This window comes from Triturus cristatus, chromosome 3_1 (assembly GCF_964204655.1).
Source record: "Triturus cristatus chromosome 3_1, aTriCri1.1, whole genome shotgun sequence".
Lineage (NCBI taxonomy): Eukaryota > Metazoa > Chordata > Amphibia > Caudata > Salamandridae > Triturus > Triturus cristatus.
Genome location: NC_140583.1, coordinates 105,425,123 through 105,449,788, shown reverse-complemented (window position 1 = coordinate 105,449,788; position 24,666 = coordinate 105,425,123). Strand labels below are relative to the sequence as shown.

The 24,666-nt window shown below is 45.0% G+C and overlaps 1 protein-coding gene and 1 long non-coding RNA gene across 7 annotated transcripts in view; one reads left to right on the top strand and one right to left on the bottom strand.

Moving 5' to 3' along the window:
• The window catches only part of SLC1A2 (solute carrier family 1 member 2), a 419,386-nt gene that overhangs the window by 153,524 nt on the left and 241,196 nt on the right, over nucleotides 1-24,666 (bottom strand). For all 4 annotated transcript variants that reach the window (XR_014978712.1, XM_085643492.1, XM_085643494.1 and 1 more), the window contains exon 2: nucleotides 22,842-22,990. Coding sequence is in view for 3 of the 4 variants with exons in the window: in XM_085643492.1 (XP_085499618.1) it covers nucleotides 22,842-22,990 (149 nt within the window). In the remaining variant the exon portion in view is untranslated. The remainder of the gene's footprint in view (nucleotides 1-22,841; nucleotides 22,991-24,666) is intronic.
• The window catches only part of LOC146859781 (uncharacterized), a 200,256-nt gene continuing 188,848 nt past the window's right edge, over nucleotides 13,259-24,666 (top strand). For 2 of the 3 annotated variants that reach the window (XR_014978713.1, XR_014978714.1), the window contains exon 1: nucleotides 13,284-13,493. This is a non-coding gene — a long non-coding RNA (uncharacterized LOC146859781). Of the gene's footprint in view, nucleotides 13,494-24,666 lie in introns of all 3 variants that reach the window. The other variant, XR_014978715.1, reaches the window with a different exon arrangement.

Sequence of the window (24,666 nt, the reverse complement as noted above, 5' to 3'; positions counted from 1 at the left end):
GAAAATATATCCATCTATATTGACTCATTTTTACAGGAGCATGTGAGAGCCTTACCCTTTTTTATACAAGACACTACAGATTTTTTAAGGAAAATCCATGAATGTCAATGGTGCAATGATTACCTATTAATAACTATAGATGTTTCAAATTTATATACCAGTATACGCCACAAAGATGGCATGCGAGCTCGAAAACATTTCTTGGACAGGCGACCCATTCAGTTCTTCAATCATAACAAAATGTTAATCAGTTTAACTGAATTTTTCCTGAATAACAACTATTTCCTCTTCCAGAATCAAACATACCATAAAGTACGAGGCGTAGCTATGGGGGAAAGCTTTTCGCCTAGTTATGCTTGCCTCCACATGGGTTGGTGGGAGGAGGAAATAGTGAATGCTCTGTATGGTGACATTCTAAAAAAGCATGTAATCAAATGGGTCAGATATATAGATGATTTATTTCTGATTTGGCAAGGCAATAGAGAAAGTGCAGAAGCTTGTATTACCAATCTCAACGACAATGATATAAATCTACATCTCACATATACCATCAGTAAGCAATCAGTTTACTTCTTAGACGTTGAGGTATTTGTAACCAATAACAAGCTGGAAACAAGATTATATTGAAAACCCACAGCGGGCAACACCATCCTACACGCATCCAGCTTTCACCCAAAGCACACGATACACAGAATCCCGTATGGGGAAATGCTGCGGATACGCAGAATATGTAGCAGAGATGAAGATCTTGTCCTCGCTCAAAAGGAGTGTAGAAATCGTTTCTTAGCGAGGGGCTATTCCAATCATTCAATATCGGCAGCGATAAACAAAACCAACCAACTATGTAGGGATGACTTGTTGTTGGTAAGACCTAATAATGAACCTATTCTCAATCCTAGAAAACAAAAACTAGAATCATCCAATCCGAGACTAATCATGACATATAACAAACAAAGAGATGAAATCAGTCGGGTAATAAGAAAAAACTGGCATATTGTGCGTAATGACCCGATAATTGGAGAACATCTTTCCACAAGTCCAGTCATTACGTACAGAAGAGCCCCATCTTCCAGTGATTATCTAGTAAAAAGCAGCCCAGAAATCTCTTTGAACAAAAACTGGTTAGCTGGTTCTAGAGGTTTTAAGAAATGTTCTAGTTGTAAAGCGTGCAAATTGGGTATAAACAAAAGCTCCTTCACCACTCCTTTTAAAGCAGCACCCACTACAATATCTAAATCGCTAACCTGTAAATCGGAATATGCAATTTACGTGTTGGAATGTTTTGTGGACTAAAATATATTGGCAGCACGAAGCTGCAAGTCCACAAGCGAATTCTTCAACACACACGAGCTATCTCCAATTTTGATCCAAGCTATCCGGTGGCCCACCACATTAGAGAAGTCCACAACAGCCAATTGCGAGATCTTAAATATTATGTTGTGGACTATATACCACCCTTGAGGAGAGGGGGAAACAGAGAGGCTCACCTGAGAAAATTGGAGACGAAATACATTTTAGATTTTGACAGTAAAAATCCGAATGGTTTAAACACTACGGAAGACTTGTACACCTGGCTCTAAAAATATTTAGTCAATAAATGGGGGATCACCTACTATAAGTGGGCACTTGTGACAAATAATAGTAGGCCTTAAAACTTCAATTTAATCTCCCATAAGGTGATTACTACATCCCAGCTGACTCCTTGTACTCTACCTTTCCTTTTCTCTTTTTTACAAAAAGGAATACAAGTTTTAATCACCACATTGTTTTTAACTGTTTTTTCTAATTTTAAAACAGTTTTATGCACTGATGCGCTTTACTCACACTGGTGATGCACTTTGAACACTCTACAAAAAGAACGACCAAATAGCAATGCCTTTGTTTCATTTGTATGGGGATATTAGAAGTCATAAGGGAAGAGAGGGAAAACAAAAACTAAGATATACATAACTGTTCTTAACCAGTGTGTTTTATTTATAGTATTTATTGATTGTTTCTCTTTTTTATTCTTCTCTTTTACAATTAGTATTTATAATCTATCTAATACACAATGCGTCTATATTTTATCAAATGTATAATGAGGTTTTTAAACTCTCGCTATATTTGATTTTAAAATGGAAATTGCATTTTAAAATAGACTTTGTATTTCTGTGACAATGCCAATGACTAATATACTGTATTTACACAGTCATTAATTATGTTTACAATTTTACAATTGGTGCACAAATACCCTCATATTGTATATGTATTTGATAACGCTGTTAAATGGTATACAAGAAGACAGCTGGATAGTCTGTCTTCATAGTCGTTCATTTGCACTGGCACTTTAAAAAGGGAGAAATGGAGGATGTCATGACATGTGATCAAGGGCGTTTGAGCCCGAAACGCGTCATGGCGGCATTTTTGCACTGAATAAACAGAAATAGCACTAATGAATGGGTGTCCGTTTCCTGCTTGAAAGCTTCGTGCAACCAGAGACTTTCAACAAGTTGGAGATTTGCTTTTATATATATATTCACTGAAAAAACCATAGGTTTCACACATGTTATAGTTAGCTGGACATTTCACTCGTAAAAAACCAATGAAATTCCCCCGTTATAGTTAGTGCAGGCAACTATAACTCACGCGACCGCAATCCTCTGCTGATGATGTCAGATATTACATCACTGATGACATATGTGTCTTTATGAAAAATAAATATTTGTCATATATGTATAGCTAAAGATACAGTATTAGCATCAACAGAGGATTGCGGTCGCGTGAGTTATAGTTGCCTGCACTAACTATAACGGGGGAATTTCATTGGTTTTTTACGAGTGAAATGTCCAGCTAAATATAACATGTGTGAAACCTATGGTTTTTTCAGTGAATTTGCAAGGTTTTTTAAATGCTAATTCCTAACTATAACGTGTGTGAAACCTATGGTTTTTTCAGTGAATTTGTACGGTTTTTTAAATGCAATTTTTGTTTTTGAGATTTTTGGTAAACCTATGTATAAAATAATATATGTACTATATCCTGCATTATGGAATGGTTAATTTTTTTTTGTATGCATTTTTTTCCGTGCGCGTACGGTAAGCTGACGCTTTGCGCTCCGTACGTCATAAGTACGGTGCGCTTACGTGATACGATGTGCGTACGGTAAGCTGACGCTACGCGCTCCGTACGTCATAAGTACAGTGCTCTTACGTGATACGTACGTGACGTACGCGTACACGCATTCGCGTTGCGCGGAAGCAACGTCGCGGTTACGCAGGGGCGTGTAATGCGCATGCGCGAGTGCGTCTTACGTACGCGCTCCGTAAGCGCTCCGTAAGCGTCACGTTTGCGCATGCGTACTTGTTTACGAGCACGTACCGTAAGCTTACGGAGCGCGCACGGTAGGTCATGTGATCCACAAAGAACACTTTTCATTGGTTGAAACTACTTTCAGTTCCAGAAACTTCTCACACCACACCCATTCCCCTCATTACTGCTTGAGATCCCCTAGGAGAAGGAGCTGAATTGACATTGAGATACAATGGCAGAGCAGCAGACCTCTTCTGAGAGTGAGCCTAGCAGCACCATCATCAGACAGAGAAGGAGGAAACAAAAGGATTCTTTTGTGTGGGAGTATTTTACTTTTCCAGAGGGGCAGAAAAAGGTCAATGCAACATTGGTCACTTGCACACTTTGTGACCGTGTTTTATCTAGAGGAGATCCAAGGAAGAAGTATTCCTTTGGAAATCACTCTATGAAGAGACACCTTAGGGATAGACATCCCAGGACCTTTGCTCGACATACTGGAGAAAACTCTTCAGTAAGTCACCTGAGCCCAACCTCAGAAGCTCAGCCGAGTACATCATCGGCAGCTCAGCTGAGCCCTTCCTCTGAGGTGGGAGCATCACCTTCTTCTGCTCCTCTGGACATTAACCCTCGATTTGGGAGGGTTGCAATGAGGTGTACAACGTGTTGTGGTCTTATTGTTTTTGAGGAGACCGGTGTTTCCCTTATTAACAATAAAATAGACCAGCACGTTTGTAGACGCTCATAATATTCCCATTCTTTCTTTCCTCCATCCCTGTATTAACCCAACGGCTCTTTTAAGAGCCAACCTTACCTCACAATTTTTTTTATTTTTTTTTAAGCTTTCCTTTTTGAAATTTTTTTTTTGCCGTGCGCGCACGGTACGCGTAATAGTTACGCGAAGTTCGCGGAATTTCTCCTCGCGGAATTTCTCCGTTTACGCCGTGCGCGTAATGCTACGCGCATTCGGCGATTTTTTGAAAAAAAATTAAAATTAATTTTTGCCCTTGGGGGTCCTTCTGGGACCCCCTGACAAAGGCTAGGGGGTCAGGAACTGTCCAGCCTGCCCCCTTTTCACGTTATCCACCTTTGTTTTTCACCCCCTCAGACTGCGAGAGACAAAATGGCGGCCAACACTTCCTGGTTTCGACCGATTCGAATGTTTACTGAGATCTAACAACCAATCAGAATCGCGCTCGTGCACGGCGGCGTGTGCGTACGGTAAGCTTACGGTACGCGCTCGGAGCGCGCCCATAGATATATATATTGATTTAAATGCTATTTTCTCAGGAAATACTGAACAGATTTACACAAGACCTTCAAAAGGCACATCCCTGACCTGAGGGCTACCTCTCTGCCAAATTTCAAGTAATTCTGTTCAGCCGTTTGGGCTGTAGCTCGGACTAAAGGTCCTATGGAAAAATGCATGGGGAAAACGCTTTTGGGACCCCACCTTTTTCTCAGCCCCCGCTTGACGAATCCCCCCAAGACTTTCAGGGTAGGAGCGGAGCGGAGCGCCCCACCTATTTTGAGAATTTCGCGAGGATTCATCAATCGGCCTCAAAGTTATTCCAAATAGAATGTTGCGGATTTTCTATGGAAACACGGTCCTAACTATAACTATCTACTTGCGACCGCCAGTAGATAATATATATATATATATATATATATATATATATATATATATATATATATATATATATATATAGATATATAATATCTCAAGAAAATACCCTCATATTACATTACTACACTCTTAGGGGTCCTAAACAGCACCCAGCTATACCACATGCACCTTCATAATATAAGTGGGTTAGATTATATACAAGGCAGACCTACTAGCATTGTCAGTGTCACCACATTATTAAAACAGACTCATGTCATGATACCACCATTAACACCAATAGGGACAATAAACAGATTCATATGTATTCATTAGAGGCAAAGCCATTGCAGTAATTATCAGTACAATACAATTTTTTTTAAATAAAGCATTTCCATTCAAAGTATATAAACAAGTGAGTCATAGTCTTCTTTCACTGTCTACAGACATCGTAATGTGGCCATAGGACCAACAAGAGGGGTCCCCGACTGTCGTAGACAAAAAGCAAAAGCTACAGCTGTGAAAATGCTTTAAAAAAAGGTATGCCTCTCCTGGGGTCATGCTTACTAGGCCCCAGGAGCCTGAGGGTTAATTTTCAAAAAGCATGCTTGAGGGACCGCTATCCTGGAGTCACCACAAGAAGACACAACTAGGAAAATTAGGCCATGTGTACCATTATGGGCTAGTCTTCGGCCCACTTTATGAAAACCATGTGAGCGGGTTTCACCCGCCCTTCTTACTAGCTCTGGGCTTGTACCTGGGAACTCTTCTTTTTTGGTGCCCTGTCTCAGGTCACACATCTTGCTCTTTTTAGGTCTCGCCTGGCGAAAGCAGCGCATGCGCTGCACTAGCCAGAAGAGCACCTTTTGGAATCAATTCTGCGAGGGTTCTCATGCACGTGTATGCAATGGACAAAGATTGCTGCTCTCGGCATTTGGCCATTGCAAACAGCATGCGCGTGTCCGTGAGACTGTGGACAGTCCCATGCCATTTTGTTGCCATAGCAACAAAATGCCGCTTTGCGTGTTTTTTAAAAAAATGTCAGTCCCCCCAGGGCACACACAGGCATCCACTTCTGTCTTTTTGCTGAGATCAGTTGTCCTCACAGAAGTGGATGCCTGCTTGTGCCCCGGGGGAACTGTAGGACAGCCGTTAGCATTTGCAATGCAATAGGTCTCACATTTATGCGAGTTTGAGCTATTGACATTGGAAATGACAATGCCTTTTATTTATGTTTCAAAAACGAAAACAAGAATAAAAGGCATTGCCATTTGCAATGTCAATAGCTCAAACTCGCGGAAATGCGAGACCTATTGCATTGCAAATGCTTGTTTTCTTTTGTTTCTCAAGTGCAGCTCGGATAATTCTCTCAAGCGCTGCTGAGGCAGCTGTCCCTCTCACCAGCATAATCCCTTGCGGGCATGGATGTTGGTATATTCCTTCTACCACCTGTGTCTACGTTGCTGTGTTGCTGCCTGGCTGTGTTTCCTTTGCTAACGCAGTCACAGCCATGTAAATAATATTTTTTATTTTATTGTCCCTTTTTATGAACCTTTTTTTGGGCGTAATGGTGAAGTGTATTTTGTAATATTCGGAAAGTGTTGGATTAGATTTCCAATTTTTGGGGGATTCACATAAATGATCCTAGAAATCTATACCACTGTACTCACACATATGCATTTTACTGAAGCAGAATTTTCTCCTGGTAGAACATTCTGCATGCATAAATATGACATATTTGTGTGTTTAGATACTTACATTATATTTTGTTTCTCCTTATGGAGAAGCCTATTTCCCGATATTCCCATTAGGTATACTCTCAATGGATGAAACTTGTTTTTCCAGTAAAAATGTGCTCCCGTCTAAGGCAGGAGTAAGTGTGCTTCCACGGCCCTGTGGCCGTGGAAGCACACTTACTCCTGCCTTTGATGGGAGCATATTTTTACTGGAAAAACAAGTTTCATCCAATGAGAGTCCAGTTCATGATCGGTGAGCCATTTCACAAACCTTGAGTCTGAATGACTTGCCATCCTGGATTTTTTCTCTTGGGTGGTCACAATTGCCCCTGGGGTGGGATCACGCTCACATTTCTCTGGGATGACTTCTACAAAACGTTTCTTAAAAACCACATATTTTAACCAAAGAGCCAGTTCTCAAACTGCAACATGACTAATGAAAGAAAAGCAACTTCACCAGCCACATTTGAGCAAACGATCTGCAGTGAGTTTGAAAGACAAATTAGACTTTTGTGTTCATCCTTACACTTTCCACCACTGATGGACTTGCAGAAAATGTTCTAACCTCAAACTTTAGGACATCCTATACTCTTGTTGGAAGCTTTAGTGGAGCTAGTAACTGGCTCCACAGTTATTAGCAGTCAACACTTTTCTTCTGGCCTGGCTAACTTCAATGTCATCTCTCATTCTTTGTTGCAAGAAATTACCATGCAGTACATTTTTCATGGAGACAAACCATCACTAAAGTAGGCATGTTCCAAGTCTGAATGTTGCTGCCTATTCCCAATTCCACATACCCCAATGCATTTTCAGTTTTACCACATATTGCAAAACCCCATGCTTTCCCTTGTTCATTGATGCCCACCACAGACTCAGGGCCTCCACCTCTTCGGCCCCCTCCCACAAAGATTTCCCAGTGGAAATCCTTGAGGAACTTGCATAAAGATTATTCAAATGATTGCACAAAATTTATCACGCGACTTAGGATGTCCGATTGGACTCAAACACTGTTTGTACTTGTTACTGTGACTTTGTAATAAATCTAACATTTTCTCCACATTTCACAAGGTGTATTAGGAGTAACATGTACAAATTGAGGGAAATGACAAAGACAAATTGAATAATGCTACATTGTGGAACTGGAAACAAAAGTCCATATGTCCTCAACCTTGATGAGGAGCTGTTGACCTATTTGGGATGATATAATGTTATGGATGATAGTCATAGTTTCCGGTTCCATTGCCCAAGGACTGTATAATAGCTATCTGTTTCCACATACTTTTATAAATAGGAGCATTCAGAATCCTCGTGTGCACAACACAACTCTTTATGACTCCCCATCACGATGGACAAATAGAGTATTTCATCACGTAATCTTCTTTCACAATCATGAAAGTGGTTTGCTTTTAAAAACAAAAGTTAACTACAATACGCTATGAATCACAGGAACACTATCACTAGCTAATAGTGAATACAATAGACAGTGCCTGTCTGACTGCTTCTTTGACAATGGCTTTTTTAATATAGCCTTATGACCCTCAGTAGCAGGCTATACTGGCCATTAATTGCCCCTTCAGCATTATTGGCCCGAGCCAAAGGTGAGGCCCTTTAACAAAGGGAGCAGGACTTTAATGCGGGGATTGTAATCCCCTTGGGCTCTGTCAGGCCTTTGATCACAGCAGGGGCGGCTCTAGGCTCATGGTGGCCCTGTGCAGGGAGCGTAGGTAGGGGGCCCCGGAAGAGGGGGTCCGGGCGGGGCGGAGCTCAGGAAGGTGTTTTAATAAAACATCCAGAAAAGGCATTAGATGACCAGTACCTGCGGCTGCTCCTACCCTTCCGAATTCGTCTCAGAACGATAACATTTAGGAGGAGGAGGGCATTGTGACACACGAGGTGAGGGACTGGCACAGACGGCTGCAGGGCCATGACAGGACCTGTGTCCTCTGGATACGCGGGCAGCGATGTAGTAAATAAGGGTTCGTTTTCACCCAGGCACACCAGGAAAACTGCAAAAGAAACGAATTTCCGCAACCTCAGCACGTGACGCACTACTCATGTTTACCTACTGTTTACCAAAAACCTATCATGCTTCCCTTTCTTCCCTTTTTCACCTAAAATGTTTTTTTTTCTTTGTATTAAAAAAATTGTCAGACTCACTGAGACACACCTTCCTACCACAGTTTGGCAATGTGTGACAGCTAGATGGCACCGCTCGCATCGTAACGTTCCGAGTCTGACCACCAGAAAGAATGCAGACTGATGACACACGCCACGCCGCACGCGGGAAGCTTGTGACAGGGCTCGGCCGGACGCGGCGGCTCTCAGATCTCGCGACGCCACTAGCTCAGCAGTAAAAGGCTTCGTCCCGAGCCGCGGACGGACAATAGAAGACCAGACAGACAGACAGAGCAAGATGGCGGCATCCGTGAGCGCGCTGCGTGACCGTTGCGGGGGAGGCGCGAATCAGGAACGAGGAACACAGGTGCGGGAAGGGGGGGGTGATGGTCAGGGTGTTTGCAAGTTAGTGGAAGTCGGAGGCCGCCAAATCCCTGCCAGGGGCCGCCACGAATATGTATTGTATCCAGTGGTCGTAGTGGGGAAAAAAAAGTAGGGGAACTGTGGGCGGAGAATCAGAGGGCGGGAATAACCTGAGGATTGGATCAGTGGGCGGAATTAGAGGTGTGGCTAGGATTGGCAAAACATCCCACTCTTTAGTATTTGTTTGGCAATTCACTGACCATTTACAACTTATTATGTTATGTAATTCAACCAATGGATACACATGATTATGTAATGATTAATACGAGTTATTGACATTAAAATAAATTCACAAAGTGGGATATGTTTCTAATCACAGAATGTCCCAAATATGCTTAAAAGTGGAAGAACAAGCCATTTGTTTCTGAGTCATGGATTTTCTGTTGTCAGCAATAGACGCTCAATTTTACGTGTGTAAATCACTGTATGGGAAATGTTACATCAGACAAAGGACTACAAGGTGTAGGAGTCACATAACAACCATATTAGTAGGCAGTATAGTTTAATAGTGATTGATCTGGAGAAACACAAACTCAGAATTTAAAACTTAATACCATGATTGGAGGTTCCCTTTAATAATCATTATTGATTTCTATCCAAATGAACACTTTTTGCAACATTAGGATAATCAAAGGCTTAGGGAAAAAAAACATAAAGCTCTAGTTTATACCTTGTAGTTTGTATGCAGCTCTAAGATGAAAGCTAATAGCTCACTGTTCTTTGTTAGGATTTTAACTTATAAACTGCAAGTAGCAAAAGGATCTTACTGTCAAAAGCAGTAACCCACTAACCTATTTACAATATATGCACTTTGTGATGGGCATGGTACATGTTCTTAGCAGCAGGCACATTAACCCTCTGCGCTATCTTTCCATGAGTCAAAACTTCCACTAGACAAAACTCCAATCTCGCTCTAGTAAGACGTTTATTCACCGGAGTTATCATGACATTTTTATTATTGCCGAAAATTGCTGTAGGCCAGGAAGGAGGCAGCAAGTGCTTTTAAAACCATAATATACAATGCCCCCACTCAAAGTCAGCACCCGTTGCGGTCACACCGGTCGCATCACCCTAGTGCCAGCTCTTCTCAGGGGTCCTGTGACCTCACTGTTGCTCTAGGGACTGCTACTTCTTCGGCCGGCCAGCAAGACTGGAGGTGAACATCAGTATGGATTGTGGTGGGCAAGCCTTCAAGGTGAACCCACACTCGCCACTGCTAGGGTCCACCTGCTGGTGCTAAGACACCAGGGCTTTTCCGGTTTTGCGGGGCCTTCTAAGGTCTAGCGTGGGAATGTGCTCCCTCAGGAGAGTGGTCTGGGGGACTGCTCATGAAGGCTGAACCTGGTTCCTCAGTTCTAAAGTCAGCAGCTCTGCCCCCAGTGCTACATCCGCTCCCTCACTGAACACCATACTGCTCCACTGAGAGAAATTCACACTGCCTTCAACTACAATCCAATTTGACCTGCTATAAACAACTGGATGCGACTCAATTCAAAATAAGCTCTGGCAAGAGCAATATGCTCCCTAAAGGAAAAAGTAACAACATCCTGGAAAAAGCAAACACTCATTGGGAATGAAAGATTAAATAAAGCTTGTGAAATGTAAGCAGGAACAACATGGTGAACTTAACGCTTTTACACTCACTATTCAGAAATCAGTGAGTGCTTCTGCCAGAAAACTACAGGGCCCAGAAAGGACCCATTTCAATGTCCACTGCTTATATGCTTAGAAAACGTAAGCATAATGGTTTAAAAAGACCACATTCGTGAACACAAAGCCGCCGTACACATTTTGTTTTCCAATCCATCCATCAACCAGGTATCGCAGTACCTCCAGGTTTGGCGCACTTCCCCACCGGGGGAAAACAGCGCTTCACTGGCAAACTGAGTAAAGTGACGCTAATGTTTTTGGTGTTTGAATAAAACCGATCTGGGCACTTTAAGAACATTCCGTCTTGCTTTATTTATTGATTTTTCATATTTTGAACCTTTTATTTCCGTGGCTGCACTTTGGAATAGAAAAATGTCAAAACGGCATTTCCAGCAAAAGTGTTTTTCTTTTTTGCATCCATTTCACAGGGGACCAAATGAACGACAGGAAGAAAGAGAGGGTGAGAACCATTTCTTGAGTCACAGTTTTCGGTAAGTGAGGAGGAGTTAGACAGACAGAGAGGGAATAAGAGTAAGAAAGAGAGGGGGGGGCAGCTGCCAATGGCAGAGCAGAAGCGGACACCTTCCTTTTCTTGTCTGGGCAGGAAACAAGAGACGGAGACCTTTTCCTTCTCTGCTCCCTGCCCGTCCCCAAACAGCCACTAATGCCAGCCTTCTCTGCAGTGCTTGGATATTTCTTACGTCCAGGGACGCATGTTCCAAATAAAAAAGCTGGGGCACGGAATCTATAGAATTAAAGAAGTAGGGGCACGCCGTGCCCTGCCGTTCCCGCCCACTTCGATCACTGATTGTATCCGATTCCTCGTGGTGGCCCCTGGGGTTTGGCGGCCCTGTGCAGGAGCACAGCTTGCACATGCCTAAGGTCGCCCCTGATCACAGCAACAGCTTTGAAGGACAACTATGGAATGTTGGAGCTTCGGGTTTCTACCAGCTATCAGAAGCCCGGTGCACTCCATTGTCCTCAACTGAGCTCCCAACATTCCAATGTTCTAATAGTTGACAATTTTAATTTAAACTATACTGGCTTCAATATGTTATGGCCAGATGTTGTATGCTACTTTCGCGCACATGGTAAACATCTTCCCTCACAAGTACTCCTCCCTCAATTGACTGGATTAAGACCTTCCCACCCTCTTCCTTTCACCACTGCCCTGTGCAAGATAAAGCACCCAATCCAGGGTTGTCATGTGGTTTCATTTCCTTCTTCCTTATGGCTGCTCAGGACCTGGGATGAGGGGGTAAATGATGCCATCTCCATTCTAGTCCAGGGGTCTGGCAGTTCACTGCCTAAGTCCTCCTCTCCCCTTGTCATCTCCTTGGCTAAGCCCAATGGCCATGCAGCAAAGTTTATATGACATCTCACATGCTTTTAGCCTGTTTCTTTGTTGTTAACTCCTCTTTCCAGGAACGGTGGCAGCTGTCAGCTACCCTGCCCCACTTCCACTTATCTTGTGGGAATGAAGAAGGGCTGGGTCAAGACAGCTGCTAGGGTTTACTTTGTATGTCTTCACGCTGCAAAACTAAAATGCCTGGAGTTGAGAGAGCCCTGACTATCCTTGTGTAGGAAAGTAGGGTCTGCTTTTCATGGTTATCCCCACTTTTTGCAGTGTCATTAAGTTTTACTGACTAGTCTGACTGGCATTCTGCTAATCAAGACCCCAGTCTCTCTGTTCCCTCTCTAAATTGGACATGGTGAGTACTTTGTTGTGTACCCTTGTAAGTACTTAGTATATGGTACTAAGGTACCCAGGGCATAGGTACACCAGGGGTCTCACGTGGGCTGAAGCATGTATAATGCCACCCTTGAGAGACCACTCAAATTGCGACTACAGGCCTGCAATTGCAGCCTGTGTAAGCTGGTGCTAGCGCCACTAACGACAGATATGTTTCTTTATATCTGAGGCCACTGCACTTAAAACCTATAAGTCACACCTATGATAGGCAAGGGCGGGTCCTGCTTGAGGGCGTCGGGGCTCCACCCCCTTAAATTTCACCCCCAGCCAGGCCACAATTTTTTCACACTAGATTTGACTAATTATGTTTTTTACATACTTACATGCGTTTTGATGGCTATGGAGCTGCTGCATTCTGCGCTCATGTGCTTCGCTGCCATAAACATGCTGCCTGCCTAGACTGATCCAGACTCAAGTATTTGCCCTGCTGCCGATCTCACTGCCCTGAGGCCTGTGAGGTCATCAGCTCGGCAAAGAAAGAACCTTGCAGACCAGTCTCCACCCCCTGAAGACGTGAGAGTAAAATTCGCCCCGGGCGGCTTAGACAGAAGCCCTGTAGTGCAATCAGGGAATAGAGATAATGGTCACCCCACCCTTCCTCAACTCATCACAGAGGGGTGGGTGGTCCCTCTGACGATTTAGGAAAGGGTGGGGTAGAGGGTGCAGGCAGGCGGCATTCAGAGAAATTGAGTCTGCGCAAGTATGTCCTCGGCACTTTTGAAGACACACTGCGCAATCTGGAGGTGTCTGCTTCCCAGGCTGAAGTTATGCAGGGTGCCATTTCCAATACAGTCAGACTCGTGACTTGGGAGGAAACTGTGCACTGCAGATGGCGTGTGCAGTCCATACATTAAAGGAGTCGTCACCTAACTTGAAGGCTTGAAGCTTTCCCCCAGTTCCGACCACGCCCCGCAGCCTCAACAAGCAGGTATGTAAAAACAAAAACGTATCAGTCTCCATGGGGAAGCAAGTAAGGAACTCGACTGGGCCCCGAAACCCAGAGGGGGACTGAAAAGGGAACATTTCATTAGTATTTTGGAGGAAAAGGTGACTCAAGGTTTATATTTTCATCACTTTCAATTTGATGTCATTATTATTATTGATATCGGTTTTTTTCTTCAAATACTGTGTTTATTATTATCCATCGCTGCTATGTCCGTTTTAAAATGTAATACTCAAGTCATAGTGCCGTAGATTGTATCTTGCATTTCCCACGTGTGAAGATAGCCATTGTTTCCAGTTGTTGAAGAATCCTTGTCTTCAGGAAGCTTTTGCTTCAGGGTTGAGCGTCTGCCTTCCTTGCTGACATTGAGCAAAGGCCTCTCCATCCAGTGAGGCCCCTCACTTGCACGAACAGGGCCTTGACTGGCAGATTTCTGTATGTTTTGCTGCCTGAAGCGTTCTTATTCCGGGGAGGCACTTTGATAACCATACATTGCACTTGAATGTTCGAGAAAAACAAGGCGCCTGAGAGCCGATCATGAAGGTGTTCGTTCATTAATCACACTTCAGATAGGGCAGCGATGCATACACACCCCACGCAGATCGGGAGTGAGGCAGCCAGCCAAGCTGCGCCAGAACAGCAAAGCACACGTTGTGTGTGCAGTGCACTGTGATTTCACAGCCAAAACTGTAAATGAGAAAAACGGCCACACAGCAAGTGCTGAAGGCAACATAGCGTGTCAGTTCTACAACAGGGATATCAGCCAGTGTTCCTGCCCTCTGTTCATGCCACCCATCCTGAGTCCCCCTGTGGCCCCCCTATGACCCTCCTCTCGTCAAGTGCATGGTCGTAGGCAAAGTGCAGGCTAGGACATCCACGCCTCACCCTGTGTAAACCACGGTTTGTCTATGACTGTACAGGGTGGCAATGTGAAGGGGTTGATGTCTGTCTCTCCAACCAGTGCACTCTAATGTTCCACCCATGACGCTAAAGCCTCATTTGTGGTTCTTACAGTCACAGCTCTCTTCTTCGATTTTAAAAATACCAAGCCCCCCACCCTTTCATTGGAAATTCGAGAGCTGCAAGCCCATTTTAACACATTCCTTGAACCAAACTGTCCTGGGACAGGAGTGCTAAATTGGGCTTGGCAACTGTTGAGTGCACTAATGAAACAAGCATTTGCAATGCAATAGGTCTCGAGTTTGTGAAATTTTAAGCTATTGGCATTGTAAATGACAGTGCCTTTTATTTATCTGTTTTTAAAATCAACACATAGATAAAAGCTTTGTCATTTACAAATGCGAATGTGAGACCTATTGCATTGCAAATGCTTGTTTTCATTCCACCTAAAAGCCCCTTAGTAAAAGTTCACATTTCAACACCAGGTGATGAAATTATGTGTTTTTATATAGCACAAACTTTATGAAAAAGTGTCAGAGCTCTTTACAATAGAACCAGTTACATTGCAAAAGGACTTCATCAGAGTACATAAATAACATAAAAGATACTAACAGAGAAACTCTAAAATCACATAAGAATGGTAGTAAGTACATAAGTCTACTACAGACACTAGTGGTGAGAGTTACATATAAACACGCACAAGTTGCAAATTCACTCAAGATTACATTTTAAGATGACTTGAAGTGAATGAATGAGAACATACCAAATAGTACAAATACAGTTCACTTGATGAAGTTAGATGTTATACATCAAAAAAAGTAAAACACATCAATGTCCAGGCAGGTTTTTTCATGTAAAAAACCGAAAACCGACATCGTTCGTAGGGCGAATCCTTCGCCAATGAATCTGCATATCGAGTTTGACACGAAATCCTAAATAGGATCAGACCCCCAAGCTCAGATTAAAGGGGCTAGGGGCGGGCGTGGTGGTGTCGCCGTAAGATCTGATACCAGTGGCTGTTAGAACTAGAATCTACGTAAAGCAAGGTGTCTGGTAGTGGTACGGCACACATCCTTCCTTTAATATCCTTCTAACAGTTCTTCTAATAGTAACTGAGGCTCTCGTAACTTACCTTACAAAGCCATGAACCGGCTTCTAACCATGCAAACTCCTGCATTCACTGGCTTCAAGAGCTCAGCACTGCTTCTCCTGTTTTAAAACCGGCTCGCCTGTCTCAATTAGCTGTGGGGCGGGACCACTACTCCTAAAGACCAAAGTAGCGTATCACGTTCCACTACGCATAATGTTTTGAATTCAGTTACCGTTCTAGACCTAAGGCCGTCCCCATCTTGGGAAGGGATTCCCAAGCCGTCTGACAAGCTAAAGCTAGAGGTCTATTCTTGACCGCGGTATTTCTGTGGCACCACCTCCTCTTCCTGAGAAAAAAATATAGTTATCGGGCAAGTCACAAATAGTCCACAGGTGAGAAGGATAAATAGTTTGGAAGCAGTAGTCTTACTTTTACACAGCGACTTCGCTCCAACATGGTGACGTGGGTACACCTTCAAAGACAGATGTCACAATCCGGACTCGATCTTTTCGGCGAGTCAAATTTCAGAGCGTCTGGTTACCATAGAAACGACCAAAGTAAACAGTACGACCAGAACTAGTAAAGGGTGGACAGGTACCAGTGCAGAACAGAGAGAGTACGTCGGAAAGTGGAACGGAGAGAGAGGCATGGAATGGTAGAGAAACAGAGAAGGGAAATCAGATAGGGTGACAGAGAGAGAGAGAGAGCACGCGAAAGGAGAGTAGCAATGAGTAGCAGAGAAACATAGCGACATAGTGCCAGAGATGGGAAAAGGCTATGCACAAGTGAGGCAGATGTAGCGCTAAGGCGTGCAGTATCTAGATGCTACTGGATAGAGCTAAATACTAGTGGACAGAGGGAGGGTATAGGCAAAAGTGAGAGACTTGGTAAGGGACAGAGAAAGGGACAAGGGAGGGCTGATCAACTGTAGGACACTGAGAGGCAGGCTCCTGTCACAGCTGCAGAGCAGGCCACAAGCATGCCGAAGAACAAGACATCACTAATTAAAAAAGAAAAAAGTGAAAGCGCAAGCGTGGCATGCGCGCATTTTGCTGAACGTGCGAGCCGTACGTGTGCATATCGCCTGTCCGGGCGCGTGCGTGCATATCGCTCGTCCGAGCGCATGCACATCTCCTGTACTCCTTCGCTAGCAAAACCGACGACAATAGTTCTCGCCAAAGTCGGCAGCGCATGCGCTGTGTCGCTAGGCAAGACCAAAAAAGGGCTTCTTACATGGGTACTGAATGCTAAGCCTCGCTCCATCATATGATCATATTTACTCTATATGATATGCCATGCTTTATGTCTTAGATCTTGGGGCATGGTCGGGCAAGAGGTTGTGTCAATAATCATTGAGGTGAACTATGGTTCTACTGAATAAACAGCTACCTACATTATTATCATATAAAAACTCTTTATTGATGTCATAACTACACTTTCACAATTGCCTCATTAAGCTTCTTGCTTTTTCAAATTTGCTTGAAAACGCACCATTTTCCATCTCTTTTTCAAAATTTTCTTCGGGGGGCTACCCCACCATAACGGACAGGCTCGCTCGTCATTGTGCCCTCATCAGGAAATTGTACGCCTCACCACTTTTAAATGTCACCAGCCGCCACTGATGGCAGGCTTTTGATTCCTGAAGGCAGGGTGCTTGGTTACAAATGTGAGGGTGCCCCTGCATGAGCAGGACACCCCTACATCCTTCTGAGTCCATTCTCCCGGGTTGTAAGTACATCAGCCATTGCGATACAAAGGATGGCCATGCATCCTTACGCAATGACCATTATAAACTGTATGTAACAAACCCTGTCATATTTGGTATCAAAATGTTGGAAGCATACCTCCCACACCATAAACAGTGTGGGAGGTAGATTCCATGCACTGTAAAGCTCCTTCGGGAGGCCCTTAGTGCTCCCGATTTCAGTCTTGTAGACCCAGACAGTAAACTATGGCTGCTGCTGACCAGAGAAACGATTCTGTCCTCCTGCTGCTGCCCTCCAAGATCGAGCAGAGAAAGGCAGGACAATAGGTACCCTGTTACAGGAAGGTGTGACAACCTCCCAAAAGTGTATTGGGACAGGGTGGGGGCAGTTGCCAGCGTCACTGAGACTGCTTGAAGGACACATTTGGTGCTCTTCTTCCATACTCCAGTCAAAACCAGTTCAGGGAGCCGTTGGCTTCCACTCTGGCGCGAAACTGGACAAAGGACATGTGAGTATCTACCCCACTGTCCAGCCCCTCCTCTGGGAGGCACCCCTGAATCATTCCAACCCTCTCCTTAGGGTACTTGAGGGCTTATCTTTGGGTGTTTCGCTAGACTCGTCATGGGACAAGATTCAGATCCAACACCACTTCAACTTCAACTGTCTGTGTACATCGCTGGGCATCGCTTTGGGGAACAGAGTCTACAACTGGGAAGACTCCTGCTCCTGGTCTCGTCATACTGCAAGTCTACAGCAACCTCTGTGCCTATGTTCCATACAGGTTCTTTGCAAGGCCTGTGTACATCTAAAACTCCCGAAGGATATTCCCTTGGAGCGAAGAAGTCACTACCCTGCATTTACAGCCACCATAACAATGCTGACCGGTATGCCGTTCCTGAGCTCCTACGGACCCCGAAAGGTTCAGCAACACAGGTTGTGGTTCTACAACTCCCTTGAGGCCTGTCCTGTCTTCACAGCAAGTTTGAAGTCAGTATCCCTCGTCGGAACTACTGGAGCAGTACCCCTGTGTCCCGCGTTGACTTGCCGTTGCCAATGTTTGTTGACTCTCTCCTCCAGAGATCTTTGGGATCCAAGAAGCTACAGCCTCAAGCATCCCCTGCAGCCAAGTTTTTTTATCTCTACCACATCCTATGCACAGTGGGCCTTCATCCTTTGGCAAGCTGCTTGAGGTCCTCTTGCAACTCCTGTGCCTTCGGCCTGTGGGTCCTCTTGAGGGACTTCTTCGACTTCAGTGGGCTTCCCTTCTTGCTCAGGGCCTGCTCTGACTCAGCTGCTCATGGTGAGCCACTTGGGGCTGGTCCCGACACTGCACCTTTTTTAACAACTATGTCGCTTGCTGCTGCCAATGCCTGTTGGTGCCCCTTCCAGACACTGGCCCCTTGGCTCTCGACATCCGTCGTGGGACAGCTCTTGAACAGCTCAATGTCTTCATCAGTGTCGCTTGGTCAGTGCAGCTGTAACTTCAAGGGCACCGTCAATCTCCTACATTCTTGAAGACCATGGGAATTAGTTATCCGTGCCTCCTCATCACTTCTGAGTGGCATAGACTCTGTTCTTTCTGCTTTCAGGGACTTCTCATCTCGAATCCACCTTCGGGTTCCACCGAACACTTTCACCTTATCCGCCAGTGGCATCTTCCTGAAATCCTCCATTGTGGTCTACGGCTGTTTCTGACGTCTCTTTGCACCTATGCATTCGGATTCCCTGGTGTAGGTATCCTAGTTCCTGGGGTATCAACAGGTGGGGTGACTCTCCAACCTTTCAATTTAAACGGGGTTTCTTCAGGGTGCACTAGACTTCCATTGAGTATGCGTTGTGTTCTCACTCTACACGCGGCCTTTGTGAAGTTTCTAGATACTCACCTTGGGTGGTTCCTTGAGTCCCCGACTCTTCTACATCTTCTGGGTTCATCTTCGACTTAAGTCGTGGTTCGCATTCCACTAGTTTAGTATATGGTTTGGTCTCCCCCTGGGGACCACTGTGTAATCTGTGCTATTTACGTATTCTAGTGACAAAGTATTCTGCGTATTGTATTTATATCTCCGGGTAGGAGATATTGCAATGTGCTAGTGGTGTTTATAATAAATACATACTTTTTATAACTACACTGTGTGGTTCTTTTTCACTTAACCTATGCCATAAGATTGAGTACTGGTAAAACAAGCTGCTTTACACTCTTTGGGCCATATTCTCAATAAGCTATCTCCGAGTTAACGCACCTTAGCGCATCCAAACTCGCGATAAATTCATCACCCCATTCACAAGCTGGTGCCAACAGCCCATAGCACCAGCTTACCTGCAATAGCAGCCGCAAAAAACATCACCACAGATGACCCCCGCAACTATCGCTAATGAGATGCAGAGTAGGCGTACCCGTGCAAATGGCCTGCAACAACACCACTGCACAACATTCTCAACGACCAGCCATATTGGCGATACGACCACAAAACATGCGATAAGGTGCGTTAGAAGCAGGAAATTAACACCTGCTCTGACCTGGTGTAATGTCGGATGGTAGACGGAACAACAAAAGGGAGCCCAGCCCACAGCCACAACTGAAGAACAACAGATGCCATCGAGCTACTCATCATGCAACTCGGAGCCCCAACAGGCCCACAACACCCACCACCACCACCCCCCAGATCCCCCCGCACACCCCCCAGGACCACCACAGAGGCAGAGCAGACACAGACCTACGGACCTTCCGAAAACGCACCAGCCTCACAGACATAACACCAGAGTATGTCATTGCCCAATACAGGCTCAAAAGGACAACCAACCTCCGCATCCTGAACATCATTGCCCACAGGCTGACGGTACCAACACAGCGGATAACCAACATCCCACCTCAGACAAAGCTGATGGCTGTGCTGCACCTGTTGGCCTCTGGGACTTTCCAGCCAACAATAACCAGAGTCGGAGGAGTCTCACAGCCAGCCCTATCCAAGTTCCTCAAACCTGTCCTGGATGCCATCATCAGCTTGGTACCCCAGTTCCTATACTTCCCTCACACTGAGCAGGAACAGCTGGAGACCAAGTAAGGCTTCTACGCAATAGCTGCATTTCTGCATTTGTTGGGGCAATTGACTGCACACATGACTTACTTGTGCCCCCTGCAGACACTGCACACAACTACCGCAACAGAAAGCACACGCATTCCAACAATGTGCAGGCAATAGTGGACCACTGGAGACTCTTCACCAATGTCGTCGCCAACTACCCAGGCAGTGTGCATGATTCATACATCTTCCGACAGTCCATCATCAACCGGCGCTTCCAGGATGGCACCTACGGAAATGCCCTGCTCATTGGTAACCAATTGAACACACCACACACCTCAACACTACAATCGTGCAACTCAACTCTGGGAATGTACACGTTACAAACTCACATGCAACATGAGGCTACGTAGTACACAGTGATGCAGCTCATTTTTAACACGCAGTACATGTCATACAGGAATCACAAAGTCACACATATCACACACCAATGAACCAGTGAGCCTGCTAATACATCATGCAGTATGTAGTCATGACTCATGTCTCTCTGCACTGTCAGAGGTGACCAAAGATATGCACTCTGCGCTGGGATGATGACACCCCTCCGATCCCCGAACACACAGCCCCAGAGGCAGTACAATTTAGCCCACAAATGCACCAGGGGCATTGTGGAACTCACATTTGGCGTGTTGAAGTCACGTTTCAGGTGCCTGGACATCACAGGTGGCAAGCTCCTGTACAGCTCAGAGCTCGTTTGCAAGATGATCGTTGCATGTTGTGTGTTGCACAACATATGTGTACGTAGCAAAGCACCATGGATATGAGTGCCAGATGCACCGGACGATGATGATGAAGATGAGGCAGGTGGACCACACCACACTGCAGCCGCAGAAGGAATAGCCCGTAGGGACTACATCATTGACAGTTTCTTCCTTGGTTGATGTCACATTGTTTGTGTCCTTCGCAGTAATGGCAGAGTATGTTGACTGCCACAGTCACAGCATGTGCTAATAAAAGCATTCCTAAACACATTCCCTGTGTGCATGTCACTCATCTGTACAGGCACTTCACTCAAACACGTGTGGGTGCGACTTGTTGTGCTGTCAGTTGAGGGATTTGTTGATGGATGGTGGGTGTGTCACCTCTGTGCAGTGGGGCTGTTAATGGTGTCACGTATTCTAACTGCCAGTTCTATGTGTCACAGTTGTTTGGGTATCTCACTCTTCGGAGTTTCACATATGTCCCATGTCATTCCATTTTGGCTGTCATCTGTGGCCTACAGGTGACAACAGGGATTCGTTTGTGCTCTGATATGTGCCGCCATGATGCAGGGATGCACCCTGTGACTCAAGGCCCACGACATAGGCAACATGTGCGTAAGGGGGAGTCACGGCCCCTGCATTGGTCCATGCTTTCATTCCTGTCTGGTCATGTACATGGCACATCGGTGTGCAGGGGGTGTTGTATGTCCCTCTGCAATGTGGGGGGAGATGCGGTTTTACAGCGTGTACCATGTTTGTTTCTGAATTGGCGTAGGTTACATACTGAATGCATGTCTATGTGCATTGTGGCTGTTTGTGGGAAAATACCTATCTGATTTGGACAATGGTCATTTGTTCTGCATCACAGCTGTTAGGTAGTGCTTGCAGGTTGTCATCTCACGGTTTGTTTACTCTGCTTTTCTGTTGCATTTTCCCGCCAGAAGCGTGGGATTTGCAGGCCGGTCGCTGGTTTTCGGTGCTTTTTGTACCGCGATTGGCCTCATCGCAGGATTTACTGCGTTTGCTTTTCGCATTTTTCGGTGTGGTGTTGATTTTAAAGCGGTCAGTTGACGAGTTATCTTATGACTATCGCATGGTACCGCCGTGTTGTGAATACCTGGTTAACACGGTGTAAAATTCCCGCAATCGACTGCGATGTTGTAGGTTGCGTTAAGTAACTTTTGCGATGGTTATGACAAGTTCTTGAGAATATACCCCCTTCTGTACTGAAGGGGGCTCTCCGCATCTAACACTAAGAGAGCTTTCTAGGGTTGTCTAAAGCCACTAAATGCACCATAATGGTTGTCTGGATTAGTGCAGGCTGCTACACCTACATAAGTGTATATCATATACTGACCCAGCCTCCGCGTATTAATAGAAGGATGGCCGGGGCCAACAAAATGGTGAGACAGAACCTTGTGGTGACATCAAAAGATAGAATGACAGCTGCCCTCCCTCCTTAGGTTGTCAGAGGACTTAAGCCAGCTTTACCCACACAGACAGCAGGAAGTAGAGAGTGATAGCAGCTGGTAACTATCCTGTCCCCCGCCCCTCAAATCCAAATGATGGGAGGTAACTATATGCTCTCCTAGGTCTGTCCTCCCTGCGAATGAAAGAAAAACTAAAACACACAAAGGCGCACCTACATTCCCATACTAGAAGACAGACACATTCTGCCACAGCCTACTTTTCTGAAAAGAAAACAACACTTAAAAATGGTAAACGATCACTTTTTGAACACCTGTTTGCTGGCAGTGGAATTAGCGGCATTTTTAAATGTATTCATCAGTATATAGTGGCTGAATGTGGTACTGCACCCTTGTAAGTGCTCTTTAAAACAAGACACGCCTCCTTACCGAACACAGTGAGCGTCAAGAGCAGGTTGCCCGTCAGTGCCCTCCAGATTTTTAGGCATGTCCGCACCGGATTTATCCGGCGAACCTCTTCCGTGTTCAGATGGCTCTCGTTCATCCGCACTTCCACCTGTTTAGGCATGTTGTTGGCACTGCGGGTAGCAAAAGAAGAGGGTGCATGTAAGTAAACATGGATAATAGCATAGGCACAGCTCTGATTTGTCATCAGTGAGCCACAGGTTAACACGCAGGACTGCGCAAACATCCATGCTACTCATGTCATCAAACTCTGAAAAACTAAAAAGTTGTGTCAGACTCCTAGATGCATATTTACAAGCTGGAACTAAGCGACTTAGCATGGCTTAACACCACCTTGTAAGTATGCCCCTTTCCACTGCAGTCCTCTGTGACAAAGGGGCGTGCAATGGGTGTTGCTGTGGGCATTCTACTGCAACACCCATTGCTTTTTGATGCTGCCCCAGATTTACAAGGATGTGCAAATCTGAGGCAGCACGAATTAATAATGCCGTGCAAGAGCAGGCGTTAGCATGGTGCACGAGCAGAAATACTTTTATTTCTCCTCGTTTTTTCTTTTCTGCACACATAGAAAGAGCTAAAAGCCATTAATGATTGTTTAGGATATGTGCAGGAAGGTTTGCCTTCCTGCACATAAACAATCATTAAATAATGACGATTTTCTACTTCTATGTGTGCTGCAGAATGCCGCACAAATAGAAATAACAAATAGCCATTATGGATTGTTTATATGCGGGAAGGGACACTTTCCTGCACATAAACAATCCTACCCTACAACACAGGCAGGCACCCTTGCACTATGGTGCAAGGGTGCCTGTGTTTGCTCTGGGCAGCTAAATGTAGTGCCAGCGCTAGGGAAAAGACAGGGGTGCGCCGTATTGTAGTAAATACGGTGCATCCCTGTGTTTTGAAAATGTTGGAGCGCGGCAATGCCAAATTTGGCGCAGCTCTGCGCTCCAACATTTTCTAGTAAATATGCCCCCTAGATTCTTTCACTGCTACATTACACTCAAATGGGTGCAACAAATGTAACGACTCACTACTAAGTGTTACTACTTTTGAATTTAATAACATTTAAAGTCCAGTATGGCCCAGCTAGATGCACACATCCTGTTATTTTAAAGTGTGTAACTCTAACAAAAAAAGACTCTATTTTGCCTAGTGAAGTCGGACGATTTTTGTCACTTTTACTTCGATCTCTACAACATCTATCTCCAATTGTGCCTCCAGATCACTCGTAACCAGGATCTCCTGTATCACTTATACTCCAATGACAATCTGCTCACCACCAACACCCTCAATCAACAAAGGCCAACAATTGAGCTACACCTCTTCAGAAACACGAATAACCCTAGGCTTGCTCAAACTCAGTCACGACAAAACAGAACCTGTTTCCTAACCGTATGTGGGTCACTAAATGCAGCACTGCTCTCACCACATCATTCACAGTGAAACAAGCCATTGTAAAAACAAATGTCTTGTGTGCAACACTGAAGAGAGTTATGGCACTGCCTGTCCTCATCAGATCAGCAGCCAGCACCTGCCTCGACCTCCTTAGTTGCACCAGCACCCTAAATACCAACCCTCCAACCTTCAAGAGTCATTCCAGAACACCAGGTTCCAGATAAAGCAAATTCCTGGTAACAGATGAATCCTTCCCTGAGGACACCAGATATTATTATTATTATGTGTTCTTATATAGCGCTCAACTTACCCTTGGGCATCTTGGCGCTTGCATTGGGAACCCGTCCTGGTTTTTCCCTGTGAGATAACCCGTACTGGGCATCCTCAA